The following is a 15416-nucleotide window of genomic DNA, read 5'->3' as shown; positions in this document are numbered from 1 at the left end:
TTAAGCGCCTGAAATGAGAAATACATGTTTAATGTTTTTAATTTGCTTTAATAACGATTAATTTAATTCTAAGTTTAAATAGCTACACATGGCAGTGACTATTGTATGAGACAGCGCAGGTCTTGGCCTTGTCCTTCTCTTCAAGTACAACACCCCACGGTCTGAATTACAAGCCTCTCACTCTCGGCCGATACCATACGAGCACCATTTTAGTACATCCAAGTCTTTTATGAAGTGGGGCTTTAGTTACGATCTATGGAAATAGTTTCCATGAGAAAGAGGTATGATTGCTGAGTGTACGGTCTAGGGCAGCTCACTGAACTTGGGAGTTGGAAGAGATGCACACATTCTCACTGTACGTAAGTCGGCTGTGGTATGCCACCAGATAAAAACGTTTGGGGGACAGTTGGAGACGTTTTGAAGTAGACTGCACGTCGGACGATATCGTTGAATTTATGTTGACTTTCTTGGACGTGGTATTGATGTGATCATGTGAGAATTACCCTTATTCTTGTGGGATGCATGCTGAAATAGCCTGTTGGCATCCCGATATTTGAAAACCACTTTCAGATGTGTGTATGCGTGTGTGAGAGAGAGAGAGAGAAAGAGAGAGACAGACGGACAGACAGACAGAGACAGAGAGGAAGAAAATGTGCTAACAGGAGATAGAATGGGTGAGGGATACATTGATGTTCATTAATGAGCCTGCTCTTTCAACTTCTCTGTTGGCTTGGTATTTTTCAAAATAAAAATTAATTGGCTGCCAACAGAAGATTTCATATAAATATCTGGATTTGTGGTTTCTATTGCAAGGAGCCTAAAGCCTTGCAATGTTGGGCTCCCGCTCTCAAATAGGACCATTTAGCTGAATCCAATAGACAGGGCGTGTGCTCTCCAGGCCAGTCTTACCTGGCCCCCTGCCTTCGTTAGGCTGACTTTCCTGAACCCTGTGGGCATTTGTATCTGTGCTTCTGGACTAAACACTGTTCAAGGAACCTAGAATGGTTTTTTGTACGATGGTCTTTCAAGCATTTGATGGAGAAGGGGAAAAAACGAAAAAAGACGATGCCTACTCAGTATCCTATTACTGCCGCTTCTTCTCACTTTCCTTCTTCTTATGCCCTAGGTTAATATTCGCAACTAGTTTCACGCTTTCTTAAACACATTTCCCAGCTTCCTCTGCTGACCCTTCTTGAAAAAATGAAACCGCTTAATTCCATTATAAGGTTTGAATTTTAATCACACTTCTGGAGTTAGGTAACTCTAGACATGAAAGAACTTGGGGAGGTGATAGTCACCCAAGTTACTCTCTCCTTTGAAAAGCTCCCAGACGGTTCAAGGGACTAAGAACTCAGGGTCGAATAAGCTTGTTTCAGGTTGAAACAGGTTGCCGACGCCTGTTTCACTGAGGGTTGGGCTTTCCGTGACTCGGCGCCCTCTGGAGGCTGCAGTGAGAAGTGCAGCCGACCGCCGGGCGCTGCCCCCTGGGGCTTTGTGCGGACAGTGACGGAAGGAGGGTGGGGAAAGAGGCAGAAGCGTCCACGCCTTCCGATCCGGAAGCCCTATCCAAACCGTCCTTCAGCCCACCCTTGAGGTCACGGAAGTATCGAGCTCGTGTTCTGCCCAACTTTTCTTTGCCTGCAGCTCGTATTCTTCCAGCCGTCACCAGTGTTAACAGGCAAGACGGGTGGTGTTTGTTTTACCCCGAGACTATGGTGATCAAAATCAGCATTCCTTTATTTTTCTTTTAGAACAGATTTTGTTTAAAAGACAAACGCTGCCTTTGACAAACGCTACAGTGGCTATTGACTTTGAGAAATAATTTGTCAGAGTATCTGCTCTATAACAACAAGGTAAGTGCCCTGGATTATTATTATTTTTTTTTTTCTTTTTAGTGGGGAAATGCTTCCAAAAGCTGCTTTGGCAGAGGATGAATATTCTGACTGCATTCCTTAGGAATGAATGTCTCTTCTTCAGGAGTTTCTTGATTAGGGTTAAAGCAACAGAATGAAGGAGGAAGTCAGGAAGCGAACGAACATTCTAGGAAGAGACAGACCACCCAAAAGGAAAATGTCAGTGAGAATAACAGAGTCATGGGACTTTCTGTGATTCTGGACACGCCCCTGATTTCATATTCTGGATGAGATGGGAGTACGAGGCACAAGACCCTGCACACAGCTTGCGGCAGGAAGAACTGGTTATAAATGCCCATGACACTGACTTCCCCCAATCTGTCCTGACAAACACAGGCATCTCCATTTTCCTGTGACCTCGTCGTGGACTCCAGAGTGTCCCATGTGACTTTCCGTGGGGGCTTTGTTCTGTATCAAGCTCAGCCGATCCTGCCTCTAAACAAGGTTAAGACACTCATCCCCCACCCCCCAATTCATATAATATCTTTGTCGCAGGGCAGGACGTGGTCCAGGACTCTAGATGCTCTGAATAAAAACTAACATTTTTGATGACTGCAATTCTTAAGGTTCAAGGAGGCTAGGTGATTGCAAAGGACCCCTTTAATCTAAAGTCCCCAGGGACTCAGAGTTTTGGCAAACTAGCTAATAACAAGAGCTCGATTTTTAATTGAGCACTTACTATGTAGCGGATACACTTTTACAACGCTTCTAACATATAAGCAGTCATTTAACTTTATGACAAATATTTAAAATAAGTACTACTATTATTTACATCGGCATGGTAGCGATGAGAAAACTAAGACGCAGGAAGGGTAAGACAGCTAACCCAAGGTCACACCGTTAATAAGTGAAGCCAGGATTTAAAGCAAAACAGTCTAATTTCAGGGCCCTCGTTTTTAACCAAAATGCGATTCTGCCTCAGCTCAAAGATGAAAGGAGGGTATTTATATTACTATAAAAGTCGAATTCTGTGACAAGCGTTCCCTTCCAGGCTTGTGATATAAAGGAGCTTCGCTCGACCTTCCTCTAGCGGCATAGTATGGCCAAGCGAGTTGCAGTGATCGGGGCTGGTGTGAGTGGCCTCTCCTCCATCAAGTGCTGCTTGGACGAGGACCTGGAGCCCACCTGCTTTGAGAGGCGCGATGACATCGGGGGACTATGGAAGTTTTCTGTGCGTAGTTCATTCCCTCCCACCTCCATCAGTCATAATCCAACTGTGAGCTCTGTCCCTGCTCAGGCATGGTGGCTTTAGCCTACCTTGGTGACCAAGGAAGGGAGCTGCTCACCCAACGACACGCACTTGGGCATGATGCGATGCCACGCTGACACTGCGCAGACGCGGTCTCATAGGTGATGAGCCTGGAGGATTGGCAGGGAGGGAAACTGGGAAGAGAACGGAAGAAAGAGTCAAAAGAGTTAAGTTTGATACACAAACACAATATCAAAAGTAATGATGATTTCCGGACCATGGACATTCTAAGACAAAGTAGCTGAGTGTCACATCAGGTAAGCAGAATGGCCTTGGTGAATAGGGAGCAGATGACACTTTAGGAAAGATGGAAGTTGGCATCAGGTCATGGAGCCCCAGCCCTCAGGCATCGTTCAGGTCCTTGTGAAGACAGTTGGCAAGGGCGAGGCAAGAACCCTGACCTTGAAAGAAATGATCAGAATAAGAATCCCCCAGGCACTGATCGATCCTTCTTGGGAGTGGAATATGCAGCTGGGGTTATGCTCAGGGCTAGGCCAGCCATTATGTGACTCGAGCATCAGAAATTGGGGCTAGAAGTGGCTAATACCAACTGCCTCTGGCCAGGATTGGTCCCAGGTACTGGGGGTAGCAGGATCTTCAGTGGGGTTCGGGGAATCTGCCCCAGTAGTGAGGTAGAAGGTGTCTGAGGACGGGAGGCCTGAGTACTGAATGCTTCAGGGGCAAGAGACGGGCAGCATTCATTGGGAGCTCAAGATGGGAGAGAGTACTTCAGACTGGTATGAATGAGGGAAGCCTTCATGGAGGAGGTGGCATCTGCCAGTCTTGGGTGGATGATGAAGAAACAGAATAAGCAAATGCATGTGAGCAGGAGTGGTCACAAGCTTAGGATTACGGCCTTCTGGGGTCCCGTGAACCTCATCAGGCGCCAGACGTCGTCCGTGTGGAAAGAAAGTGTCGTGTCTGGTTTGTGTACCCTTGCTATTTGACCTCACGGTTTGTTTGGTTTCCTTCTCCCAACCTAAAGTAATACAGATTAATTTTAGAAAATAATATTTAATTAAACAAAAGGATCAATGCAAATTAAATATAACATCAATACCCATGGGTCAGCGCCCTTAAAGTTTTCATGTAATTTCTTCCAGTCATATATATGCAATTTTTTTTTCAAAAACACATTTGTAGTATTAATTTTCATTCATTCGAATAGTACTTATCATGCCCTTCTCTCAGGATATGGTGGGGAATGAGGTAGACAGAGGCCCTGTCCTCCTCACAGCGTGGCGGGGAACGGAATCAGTAAACAGATGACCACAGGGACGCGTGATCAGTTCGGAAGGGCAGGGTGCTATGGGGCCACAACAATGACCTCGCGTAGGACTGCTGGGTCAGGGACGGCTTCTCAGAGAAAGTGACAGCTCAGAAAGAAACTTGAAGGAGAAAGAGAGATTAGCTGCAGCCACAAGAAGTTCACGGGTGCGGTGCCTTTGATGTAGACCTTTCTGTTTTTTGGGGTGACGGAGACGGAGACGAGGCACCGCTACACAGTTGGGGAGTCTGAGGGAACAGAGGCTGCCAAGATGACGATCCCTTCGTGAAACTTGAGGCAGGACAGACAGACGTGAGCTTGGAAGGGGACTTAGGTTGAAAGGGGACAGTTCTGTTTCATTTTCAAAATTAGAGCCTTCGATATTTTAAGAGCCGATGGGAAGGAGCGAATGAAGAGAGACCGATTGGAAATATGTAAGAAAATAAATAGAAAAATCAGTGAGGAGTTCCCGGAAGAAAGGCATGAGGAAGAGGTTCAGAGCCTGGGTGAGGGGATTAACCGTGGCAAGGCAAGAAGGCAAAGGCGAGCGAGACAGACCAGGGGCTGGCCCCACGTTCGTGGCGTCACGCAAGGGCACGTTAGCCTCAGAGAGCCCTGTTACCTTTTGTTAGCTGCTCTGGAGTCTGAGAAAGACACCGTGTTGAATAATTCCAATCCCAGCAACGGCTTCTGACAACTCGAGCATGGGGACCCGGTGCTAAGTGTTCCTGGAACTCTTTGGAAGGACAAGTAGAAAAGCAACCTCAGGTCTCGATTCTCTCCCTCCTGTCTCCCCCACTCATCAAGCTAACTGTGCCCTCACCACAGGAAACTTCCAAAGATGGGATGACCAGGGCCTACAGGTCACTAGTGACAAATATCTGCAAAGAAATGTCATGTTACAGTGACTTCCCCTTCCGAGAAGATTATCCCAATTACGTGAACCATGAAAAGTTTTGGAACTATCTCCAAGAATTTGCTGAGCACTTTGACCTTCTGAAATACATTCGGTTTAGGGTAAGACCCCTCGGGTTATGAAAGGCTAATGAACGGGCTGGCCCAGTCACAAATCTAAGGAAAATTGAATGATGAATCAAACTTCCTGGTTTTTTTTTTCTCTCTGGATAAGGCAAATAATAAAGACTTAGCCTGAGGCTCAAGTTTTACTCAAATAAATCATTAAAATACTGAATTTCCTGCTACCTCCTCTAAATCTAAATTGTCCTTCAGGATGAAATTCGGAATTTTGGGGGGTGGGGGGGAATAGGGAAGGAAAAATGAATTTTGTTCATGAAACCCATTGGGAATAAACGACTAGAAGTCTGAACCACAGAAATGATAACGGGTCGAAATTCATTTTCCTAAATTGTCCCAATGCATCTGCTATTGTAGTTCATCTCTTTCTCGCCAGGAATAAAAACTGAATGTTTCTTCTTGCCAGTGAAGGCGTTCAGATGTTTTGAGAATGAGTCCGTATGACCACTTCTGAGACATTGCCCAAGTTATCTAACTTCTCCAAGGAGAAGATAAACCAGTGGTAACAGGACTCCAATCGTGAGGCCGACTCGGCCCGCTCGAAGTGACAAACATGGGTACCACACTGTACCCATCATTACATGAGGTTCCAAAGTGTTTGTCTTTTGCTTTCAGACCACGGTGTGCAGTGTCACGAAGCGTCCAGACTTTTCCGAAACTGGTCAGTGGGACATTGTCACAGAGACAGAGGGAAAGCGTGACACAGAGGTCTTTGACGCTGTAATGGTTTGCACTGGACACTTCATGAACTCCCATTTACCTCTGGAGTCCTTTCCTGGTGAGTCAGTTTCTACCTGAGACCTGGGTTCTTCTGGAAGGAAAGATATTCATTCATAATGGGAAATACTCCCTCATGATTATGGCCAATTTTATGTTCACCCTCAGAAATAACTTTGAAAGGCATAAAGCACAAGATTAGTGTGAGGTCTTATTATTTACTTGTTAATATAAGTGCTACTGTTTCTTAAGCTTTATCCTGCCTGTCTGATTTAAGTTCGACAGTCACTTTAATAATTCCTTTCATGAAATTCTCCAATTTCCAACTCTTGGCCACTTCAGCTTCATACTGAGTGAGGGGCTAAAGATCACAAAACTGGTCAGCGCACACATTCTTTGCAAGTTCTGCAGAGCCGCTTAGCAACCCCGTTAGGACACTGTTGTATTTCGTTTTCAGCTTTGAGGACCTCAGCGGGCGAAGAATCCTATTCGAACGTTGTGTTATATAGTAGCTATTCAGTAAGTGTTATCGAGTGAATGAATTAATTAATGACTGTATGGTAGGAGAATGATATACTCTAGGAGACAGTTTCATCTTTTTCCATTAAAATTTCAACATACTTGAAGTATTGGGGTGAGAGGCTGTCAAGTCCCCTTGACTGCCGGGCTTCCTTTTCTGATTCTTTGTCAGTGTTTGTCAGTGTCTGCTGGCCGCCGACCCTATCTGCCACCTGTGTTTCCTCCTCCAGCTTTCATAATTTGCAGCCACCACTGTCAACACTGTGTCACTACTGTTTTCGGTTTATATGAATCCATGTTCTATGTCTTTTATATACACCCACGGCGATAACTACCAAAAACAAATCAGGAGAAGAAATATTTGGTAGCGCTTCTCCTGCGTATAAATAGCATAATAGTGATACTTCTATTGACAGAGTATTAGGAGCCTAAAAGACCCATCATAAACATAGCTGTAGAGAGAATAAAATATATATAACCATATGATATAATAAAGCATTAAATGTATAATAACCGTAAAGTAAAAAAGCATAAAGCATAAGTAACGAGCCTAAATAACGAAAATAATGACTTCACGTACAAGAGAACTTGCCACAAAATGTTTTTTTTTGTGAAAAATAATTGAATTAAAATTCAATTTGTTAAAAATGTAATGCACACAAATCACATTCTTATGGAATGTATCTATTGAGTAAAATAACACGCATCAATAATCTACTTCTCAAAAAAAAAGAAAAAACAACCTACTTCTCGCCTTGGTGGTTCAGGGTCATGCGTGAGATGTTTATTCTTGTCTGCAGTGAGCTCGATTTTCCTAAGGAATGGCTTTAAAAGGGAACACTCATATGGGATAGAAATTCTCCTAATTTTTAACAAAGCGGTGTGTACTAAATCTACATCCGGGCTCCCAGCATCCAGTGGGAGAGGCAGATGTATGTTGGTCCTGCTTCTGGCAAATAGCCCCAGGAGCAAAGGGCTAACGTCTTTCCAGGACTTCCCCTTCCCCGGCACCCCTGTGCCCGCATGCTGGGGAAGCTCTGATTTTCCGATCCCTCCTTCCCCTCAGGAATCTGTAAGTTTCAAGGCCGGATCCTGCACAGTCAAGAATATAGGACCCCAGAAGGCTTTGAGGGCAAGCGCATCCTAGTGATCGGTCTTGGGAACTCTGGAGGAGACATCGCAGTGGAGCTCGGTCGAAGGGCAGCTCAGGTACACTGCCTCCGAACTCGCATCCCCCACACGCATCATTTCTGGTGACCGGAGAAAGGTATTTAAGAGCATAAAACACACTGGCCGATCGACGAATTATGTGGACACGGGTCGAGGGAAAATAAATCCACACTTCTCAGAACTGAACCGTCTCTGAGAGGAGCTATGGAAATCGTGGGGACACCAGCCCAGGAGGCATTTTTCCCAGGGGCCCCTTCGGGAACAAGACTGAATGGGCCAACTGCCCCACCCATGCCAATTATCTTTCTTTTACGCTCTCCCTTTGTAATCCTGGCAAAACTCTCATGTAAAAATAGAAGGGGGTATTGTTTTCTGAACATCTCCAAATTTTCAATTAGAAGTCAGATTTATATTTTGTCCTAAGATAAAAGCAACCCTTACTTTGCCCAAGACGGTTACGTAATGATTTTAGAAAGTCTAAGCACAGATTCGCAAATTAGAAATTATTCCACCCTAACATAAATTGTAGAACAATGATTAGATCTAAAATAAAATAGATTTTAATTCTGGATTGAATTTAATTTAAGCAGTTAATGTTGCTTTCTCAAAACTTCACATTAAATACTACATTATTTACATGTGGAAAATCGTCAGATCGACATCATATATTTACTAATACTATAATTTTTTATGCCAAACATGATGAAAATACATAACAGGTATGGAGATCAGGTAAAAGTGATTTGTGAAAACAGTGACAGCAACAGAAACGGATGGTCACTTGTAGATTTATGTGCAAATTCCCCAGTCCTCTGTCATTCTGAGACCAGAGTGTTGTAAGACCATTTGAAACACACCAAAGAAAAATACTACAAAATGATGGGCATGTGTTTATCCTTCTTGCCTCCCTTTTTAGGTACTTCTCAGTACTAGATCTGGTGCCTGGGTTATCTTCCGTTATACAGATGGGGGCTATCCAGTTCAAATGATGACTACAAGATACCGTCACTTTATTGCTCAAATTTTGCCTTCACGTGTGCAAAACTGGATTGAAGCGAGGTGGCTGAATAAAAGATTTAACCATGAGAATTATGGATTAGGTCTTACAAAGGGGTACTTGAATTTTTTTTCATTTAATGGGAAAATTATGGAATCGATATCTCTCACTTTATTTTATTCAGAGCTCCAAATGTTCGGTAGTTGGGATGCTGCCTTTGCTTATTCTGTTCTAAGCTTATTTCTTGAAGACGGTGTCCATCAGGTACTGCAACAGGTCTTAATGTAGGAGTATTCCCTGTCTGATAACAAAAGTAGTAACCTACGAGGCTAGGAGGAAATGAGGGGTGAAAACTTTGCATTTCCAGTTTGGAAATGAGGAAATTTAAATTGGCTTTGAGGAATCGCAGAATGGCTGGATCTACAAATAGAATTTGTAGCACCAGTGAGTACAGGCGGCCGGCTCTCCCTAACCTTTGATAAATGTCCACTCTGGCTGAATAGAGGTATGAATCTCTAATAGGAAGTATTAGAATTAATATTTTTTAATAAACATCTGCATGGAGTTGCACATTGGCAAGGAAAAGAAAACCTTCGAAGTGTGTGTAAGGTCATTAAATGTGACTTTTATTGTATGCTCGACCCACATATCTTTCTTTGGTAAGACAGCTTTCAACTTATAAAGAAAATTAATGGCAGTGGAATGATGCGATATGTAAATTTTGTAAAGACATTATGCTTGCTGCAATTCGGTAGAAATGATGTTCGTAATGAAAATATTTATCAGTATAAATAGGTACAGATTTTTAAATTTTTATCCAAAAAGTTTATTGTTAATTCCCTCTTTGTTTAATGTCAATTCTTTGAAGCCTGGGTGACATGAGACCCAAAACGGATCATCAGCTGGATTTTTATATACTCGACCCTGATATTCTTAAGAAAAGCATTGCTCCAGAAATTAATTCCAAGAGACAGAGGCTTTTAAACCTCAGGCAGGAAAGAGTGGGTGTAGTCCTTTCCCACACGCCTCCCACAGGGAACAGGGAAACAAAACATGTGATAGAGACAGTCAGTTTGGTGGACACTGGTCAATTCACTCCCTTGGCTTGGCCGATAATGTCCCCGAAATGACCAAATAAATCATTCGCTGAAGCGTCTCGTCGACATAACTACAGTGAATGATTTTCTCTCGTGTATTATGAACGATGAGCTGCCCACCTCTATCCTCTGCGGGGCCGTCACCATGAAAACCAGCGTGAAGGAGTTTACGGAAACGTCCGCTGTCTTTGACGATGGCACAGTGGAAGAAAACATCGATGTGGTGATCTTCACAACAGGGTACACGCCTTCCTTCCCCTTTTTTGAAGAACCTCTCAAAAGCCTTTGTACGCAGAAGAGGTTTATGTACAAATTCGTCTTTCCCTCGAACCTTGAGAGGGCCACACTAGCTATCATCGGCTTCCTCTCCTTAAAAGGGTCCATCTTAACAGCTACGGAGCTCCAGGCACGATGGACCACAAGAGTGTTCAAAGGTACCCTGACTCTATTGAAAGACCCGTGTGGTCAACTGAGTCTTTAAATTAGTGCCCTGCGATTTAGCCAGAATCAAACAGGTGTAAGCTAAATATGGAAATATCAAAAAGTTTCATGGAAAATTCATTTTCTACATGTGTAATACTATCATGGGTGTGCTTATGTCACTGATGAGGCAAAGTGAAAGAGAGGTTTTGACTCTATGGATGGGGTAAATTTGGACCACAGAATATAATCACTTTTCCCAGATTAACTGAAATTAGTGGAAGTTTCAGGGTCCTAGTCTGTTCTAGTCTAGTCTACTTTCTTTTAAAGCTTTCCATTTATTACTAGACGTAGAATTTTGCTTCCAAAGAAAGAATCACGTACACTGTAAATAAAGTCGAGTTCTGAGGAGATAATAACCTTTAAGAAATGCCTGTAAAAAATATTCTAGACCCTGGATATTAACTGTCGTCAGTTATCACTATAAAGGGGGCAGGTGAGGGAGCCAGGACCCCCGGGGTCCAATCCTCAATCTGAAACTCATGACCTTTTTAAAGACCTCTCTGAACCTCAGCCTCTTCATCTGTAAAATGGGGATAATAAAATCTCTGTCACAAGGATTTTGCCAAGTGCAGTTAGCACACAGAAAATGCTAAGTGATCGCCGTCATTCTTACTATTGCGATTTTCATCATACTTCTCTAAAGTAAGGAAAATTTTAAATTAGTAAGCATTTTAAAGGATTGCATTTGTATTATTTTAAACCAGGAATGGCAATCACAATTGAGCCAACCAGCTGTCCTTTAGCAGAATTTTGTCCTTCATGAACAAAAACAATCACTAATAATTTATAAATGGCGTGTATCACCCAGGACTAAGTAGTACTGACTTTATCACACTGTACAAACATAATGTCAAATTCCACAGCCTTTCATTAAGTTATCACAAATTTTTATTTCTTTAAGGCTAATTAAAGTGTTTTTGTAGCATTATCTGATTATATTGAAACTCTTAAGGTACCTGGTGGTGTTTTTAAGTATTCTATAAACAAGCTCAAAATTGCTTCTCCGAGTGATAGAGCTGACAAAACCAAACCAGGTTAGGTCATATCACAGGGGTAATTTCACGCTTCTCACAAGCCTCCCAGAGGCCACCCGAGAACCACCAAGTAAAGTTTTTACGGGATGAAATGACCCTGGTGACAACTACACTGCAGAGCTAAGACTGGCCCATGTCACGTGGACAGCAGCCCCACACCCTGGCTTCTGATGGAGCTGCCTCAGGAGGCCAGAGTCCAAGCGCTGAGGCCACCCAGCGGGGAGGTCGAGACAACAACTCAGCAGGCAGAGCCTCTGGGACACCGAGAGACCGCCAGGCCCCTTCCAGGCTTGAGGGTCCCCATGTAACAAAAGTAAAGACACACCTAAGCAGGTGTACAAAAGTGGGGTCATTTTAAGTGTTTACGTTTCATCAACCGATAGCTTTAACACATACACATACAAATATAAATGGGGGGATGTATGCAATATGAGACAAATAAGGTATATAAACATGTCATGTGCCAGGCAATGAAGGGGACAGGGAAGGCCCGCAGGGCCAGGTGCTGATGACCAGTGAGTCGGTGCCACTCAGGGCTGGGCCATGATTCTGGCAGTCGCGCCCCCTGGGTAAGGAGCTCAGGGTGGGGTTTTACCTCCCGACAGTGACTCTCTTGAGCTCTAATTCCAGTCTGAGCTTTGACTGTCATGGGTCCTGAGGCTGGAGCCGAGGCGGGCCAGAGAGGATGGGAGGAGAACTCAGAGGAAAAGCCAGCTGTGACTTTAGTGTTTGTTCTCAATTTGTCCCACAGGACTCTGTAAGATACCTCCATCCCAAAAGCTGATGGCTGAGTTTACCAAAAAGGAGCAGCTCATAAAAAGGTATGAAATGTAGCCTGCTACAGGGAAAACTTACCAAAATATTCTGTCGTTACAACCACCAAAACACAGCAAGCTATACCAGCCATCCCACGAGCAGCAGCATGGCCGGTTAGAAATAACTGCATTGGGAGTCAGGAGAACATGTATGGGTCCCAACCCTTCCACCCACTAGATTCGTGTCCCTAGCCGTGTCAGGTGGGGAGCCACCGTCCCTCCGCGGCGCACAGAGCCTGGCCCCCAGCACGTGGCATTCCTGTGCTCGCCGGGCCCCCGGAACCCCGACCTGTCTTTGTTCTGCCCCTGCCTCTCAAGCTGCTCTCTCTCTGCATTTCCTGGTGTCTCCTCATCCTCGCCCCTAAAAATTGGTGAACCCCAACCTTGTTCCTCTGGCCTCTTCTCATGTCTACTAACGCTCACTCCTAAGTGGCTTCGCCCAGGCCTGTGGCTTTTATGGCTATCCTGTCGCTGGCCCAGATCTCTCTCCAGCACCCCACTCCTAATCCAGGCCTCTCTCGGCAGCCCCGCTGGGGTAGGTAACAGGCATCTCTAATTCAAGCTGTCCGAAAGCGAACTCAGCCCCACCACTGGCCTCCCGCCCTGCCGCTGGGCTCCTTCTCAGTGGCCGCTCATCCCGGTGACCCGTCAACACCCCTGCAATGACCCTTCCGCCGTCTGTGTCTCGCGCCCCACACCGGCTCCTACCATCACATGAATCCGGACTCCACGCCCTTCTTCCTACTCCTGCTGCTACCACCCCCTCTCTCACGCGGACACTTGGGGTCACCTCTCGTCGGGCGATCTCACCCCGCTTCCACTCTGCTGTTCTACGGCCTAGTCCCGACTCCGCAGCAAGAGCCGGCGGCGCCACGCTGCTCTTCCATTCGAAACCCTCGGAGGCGTCCCGGAAAATCCCCTGCAGCTGTGCGGCCCTGCGGGGCCACCAGCCACCTCTCCGCTCTCTTCGCCTGCTGTTCCCCCCGCCTACGCGTCCCCCCAGGGCGCTCCAGTCGCCCCCCGCTCCTCACACATGCCAGGCAGACCGCCCCTTGCCTTGCGCCCCGACCCGAGGACCATGTGCAGTTACTGGTCCCTCTGCCGGGAATGTTCTAACCCCCTCAGATACCTGAAGCTCACTCTGTCTACACATCACCTCCTAAGAGAGTGGCCTTCTCTGACAGCACGATATGAAACGCAAGCCACCCAGCCTCCGCGTCACTGCCCCTGCCTCTCCCCCTCCCCTGCCCTGCGTGCCTCCCTGTTCCCTATTACCACCTGACATGTTACATATGTGTTTGGCCATTTTTTTTTATAGCCTGATGATTTCCCTCATTAGATTGCAAGCTCCTTGAGAGCAAAGACTTTGTTAGATTCACTGTTGGACACCTAGCACCTCGGATGATGCCTGTCTGTGATAGACTCTTATTTATTGAAGGAATAAATCAGTGAACGACGCTGAGACATCATGAAAGTTTATGAGTCATAGAAATAGGTAGGAATAAAGCCTTCATACACACTCTGCTCGTAGCCGTGTCGACTCTCCATTAACATCAATAAAAACAATTTAGGAGGCCGTGTACATGGTGCTTTCTGGTCGCGTTCATCCACCCGACAACTATTGCATTTGGACTGATCAGATGTTGCCCTCGGATTAAATTCGAGAACCTAAAACATGATTTAAAGCTCCTCTTCCCATCATCTCCTTTTACCATCTCTGTTAACAAAATGAATTATCCTCGCAAATACCCTCTGCGAGTAAACGGACTGTTTCCGCTCTTTTCATCATAGAAGAACATCCCCAAACATGGTTCGACTCCAGTAAAAAGAAACAAAATGGTAGGAGGAGGGGTGACGCTCGTAACTGGAAAATGAAAAGTGATCCGTCTTTTTCCCTCCCAGGGAAGCGAAGGAAGATGTTGGCAAGGACAAAGCTGACTACATCTCCTACATGGACGACCTCGCCTCGCACACCGGCACGAAGCCCAACATTCTGCTCCTGTTCCTCCGGGACCCCAGACTAGCTTGGGAAGTTTTCTTTGGACCATGTACTTCATACCAGTACCGCCTAATGGGTCCTGGGAAATGGGATGGAGCCAGAAATGCCATCTTGACCCAGTGGGACAGGACACTGAAACCCTTAAAAACTCGATTCGTTCCTGATTCCCCCAAGTCTGCCTCTCTGTCACATTACTTAAAAGTTTGGGGAGTGCCTGTCCTACTTGCCTCTCTTCTACTGATCTGTAAATCTTCACCTTTTTTGAAATCAGTGCGAGGTAAACCGTAAGATAGAATTTCCCCTTGCCTAATCAGTATTTGGCGAGGATGAGTCTGTTTGGTTATGACAGTACCAAGTCCTATTAATTCTATCTCCAAATATCTTGTGCATCCTTCCTCTCTTTTCCATTATAATTGCTGTTATCCAAGTTGATTCGATCATCTCTTATGGGAATTATTATTCTGTCTTCCTCTCTAGCGTCAGTACCTTTCCCATCCACAGTCTACCTGGTAATTATTCTAATACACATACACACACACACACACACGCACGCAGTCATTGTTTCCGTAAACATCAATATCCCGGTAGGAATAAGACGGCACTCAAATTAGGTAAATTGTGGAAATTTTAACATAGAGACTATTTCAAAAGGTATGGGCAAATGTAGAGAAATAACAGGGATAAAGAATATTCCCAGACTCGTAACAATGCCAGTCCACTAACAGCTAATTTTATAAGTAAAAGACAACTCAGGTGGCAATTAGAGTAAATACAGCTAACAATACAGCAACCGGGAGCCTAGTGTACTGCTCAAAAGCACTAACTCTAAAATTCAACCTGGATGATAAGCCTAGCTTTGTCATTAGCTGTGAGGCCTTGGCCAACTTAGCCTCTCTGAGCCTCATCCAGAAAACGAGAAAGGTAATAATAGTGCCTCCCTTAAAAGTGAACTTTCAATGAGACAATATAAGGTATTAGGTACATAGTAAATCAACCGTTAATAACCGAAGAGTCTGAGGACATTTTCGATTTTCTGAATTAAAAGATTTGAAAACCGTTACTGGCTCTGTTCCCTGTTACCTGACCGGACAGTATGGCCTTTGCTCCCCGTGGGTTCTTCA

At 44.9% G+C, this 15416-nt stretch overlaps 1 protein-coding gene across 2 annotated transcripts; it reads left to right on the top strand.

The window, feature by feature from the left end:
• The first annotated feature begins 1490 nt into the window (after positions 1-1490).
• On the top strand, positions 1491-15355 carry LOC120617743 (dimethylaniline monooxygenase [N-oxide-forming] 4-like). Of its 2 annotated transcripts, XM_039881620.1 has the most exons (8): positions 1491-1853; positions 2905-3084; positions 6080-6242; positions 7767-7909; positions 8787-8998; positions 10061-10398; positions 12233-12302; positions 14199-15355. In XM_039881620.1, exons 2-8 carry the CDS (start codon positions 2953-2955, stop codon positions 14581-14583), a joined length of 1443 nt encoding a protein of 480 aa, XP_039737554.1. In that variant the 5' UTR covers positions 1491-1853; positions 2905-2952; the 3' UTR covers positions 14584-15355. The 2 variants fall into 2 exon arrangements, with proteins under 2 accessions (XP_039737554.1, XP_039737553.1); XM_039881619.1 differs by lacking the exons at positions 8787-8998; positions 10061-10398 and adding an exon at positions 5258-5446 and having other exon boundaries at positions 1506-1853; positions 14199-14413.
• The last annotated feature ends 61 nt before the right edge of the window (positions 15356-15416 follow it).

This window comes from Pteropus medius, unplaced genomic scaffold (genome assembly GCF_902729225.1).
Source record: "Pteropus medius unplaced genomic scaffold, Ma_sr-lr_union100, whole genome shotgun sequence".
In the NCBI taxonomy this organism is placed as follows: Eukaryota; Metazoa; Chordata; class Mammalia; order Chiroptera; family Pteropodidae; genus Pteropus; species Pteropus medius.
Note: the sequence above shows the minus strand (reverse complement) of the source record. Positions and strands in the feature narration are given on the sequence as shown.

Bases quoted from the DNA above. Each gene is read 5' to 3' on its own strand.
- LOC120617743 (XM_039881620.1), top strand. From the start codon at position 2,953: ATGGCCAAGCGAGTTGCAGTGATCGGGGCTGGTGTGAGTGGCCTCTCC. The intron at 7,910-8,786 runs GTACACTGCCTC...CTCCCTTTTTAG, and splicing joins TCGGTCGAAGGGCAGCTCAG to GTACTTCTCAGTACTAGATC. The intron at 8,999-10,060 runs TTCATTTAATGG...TTTTCTCTCGTG, and splicing joins AAGGGGTACTTGAATTTTTT to TATTATGAACGATGAGCTGC.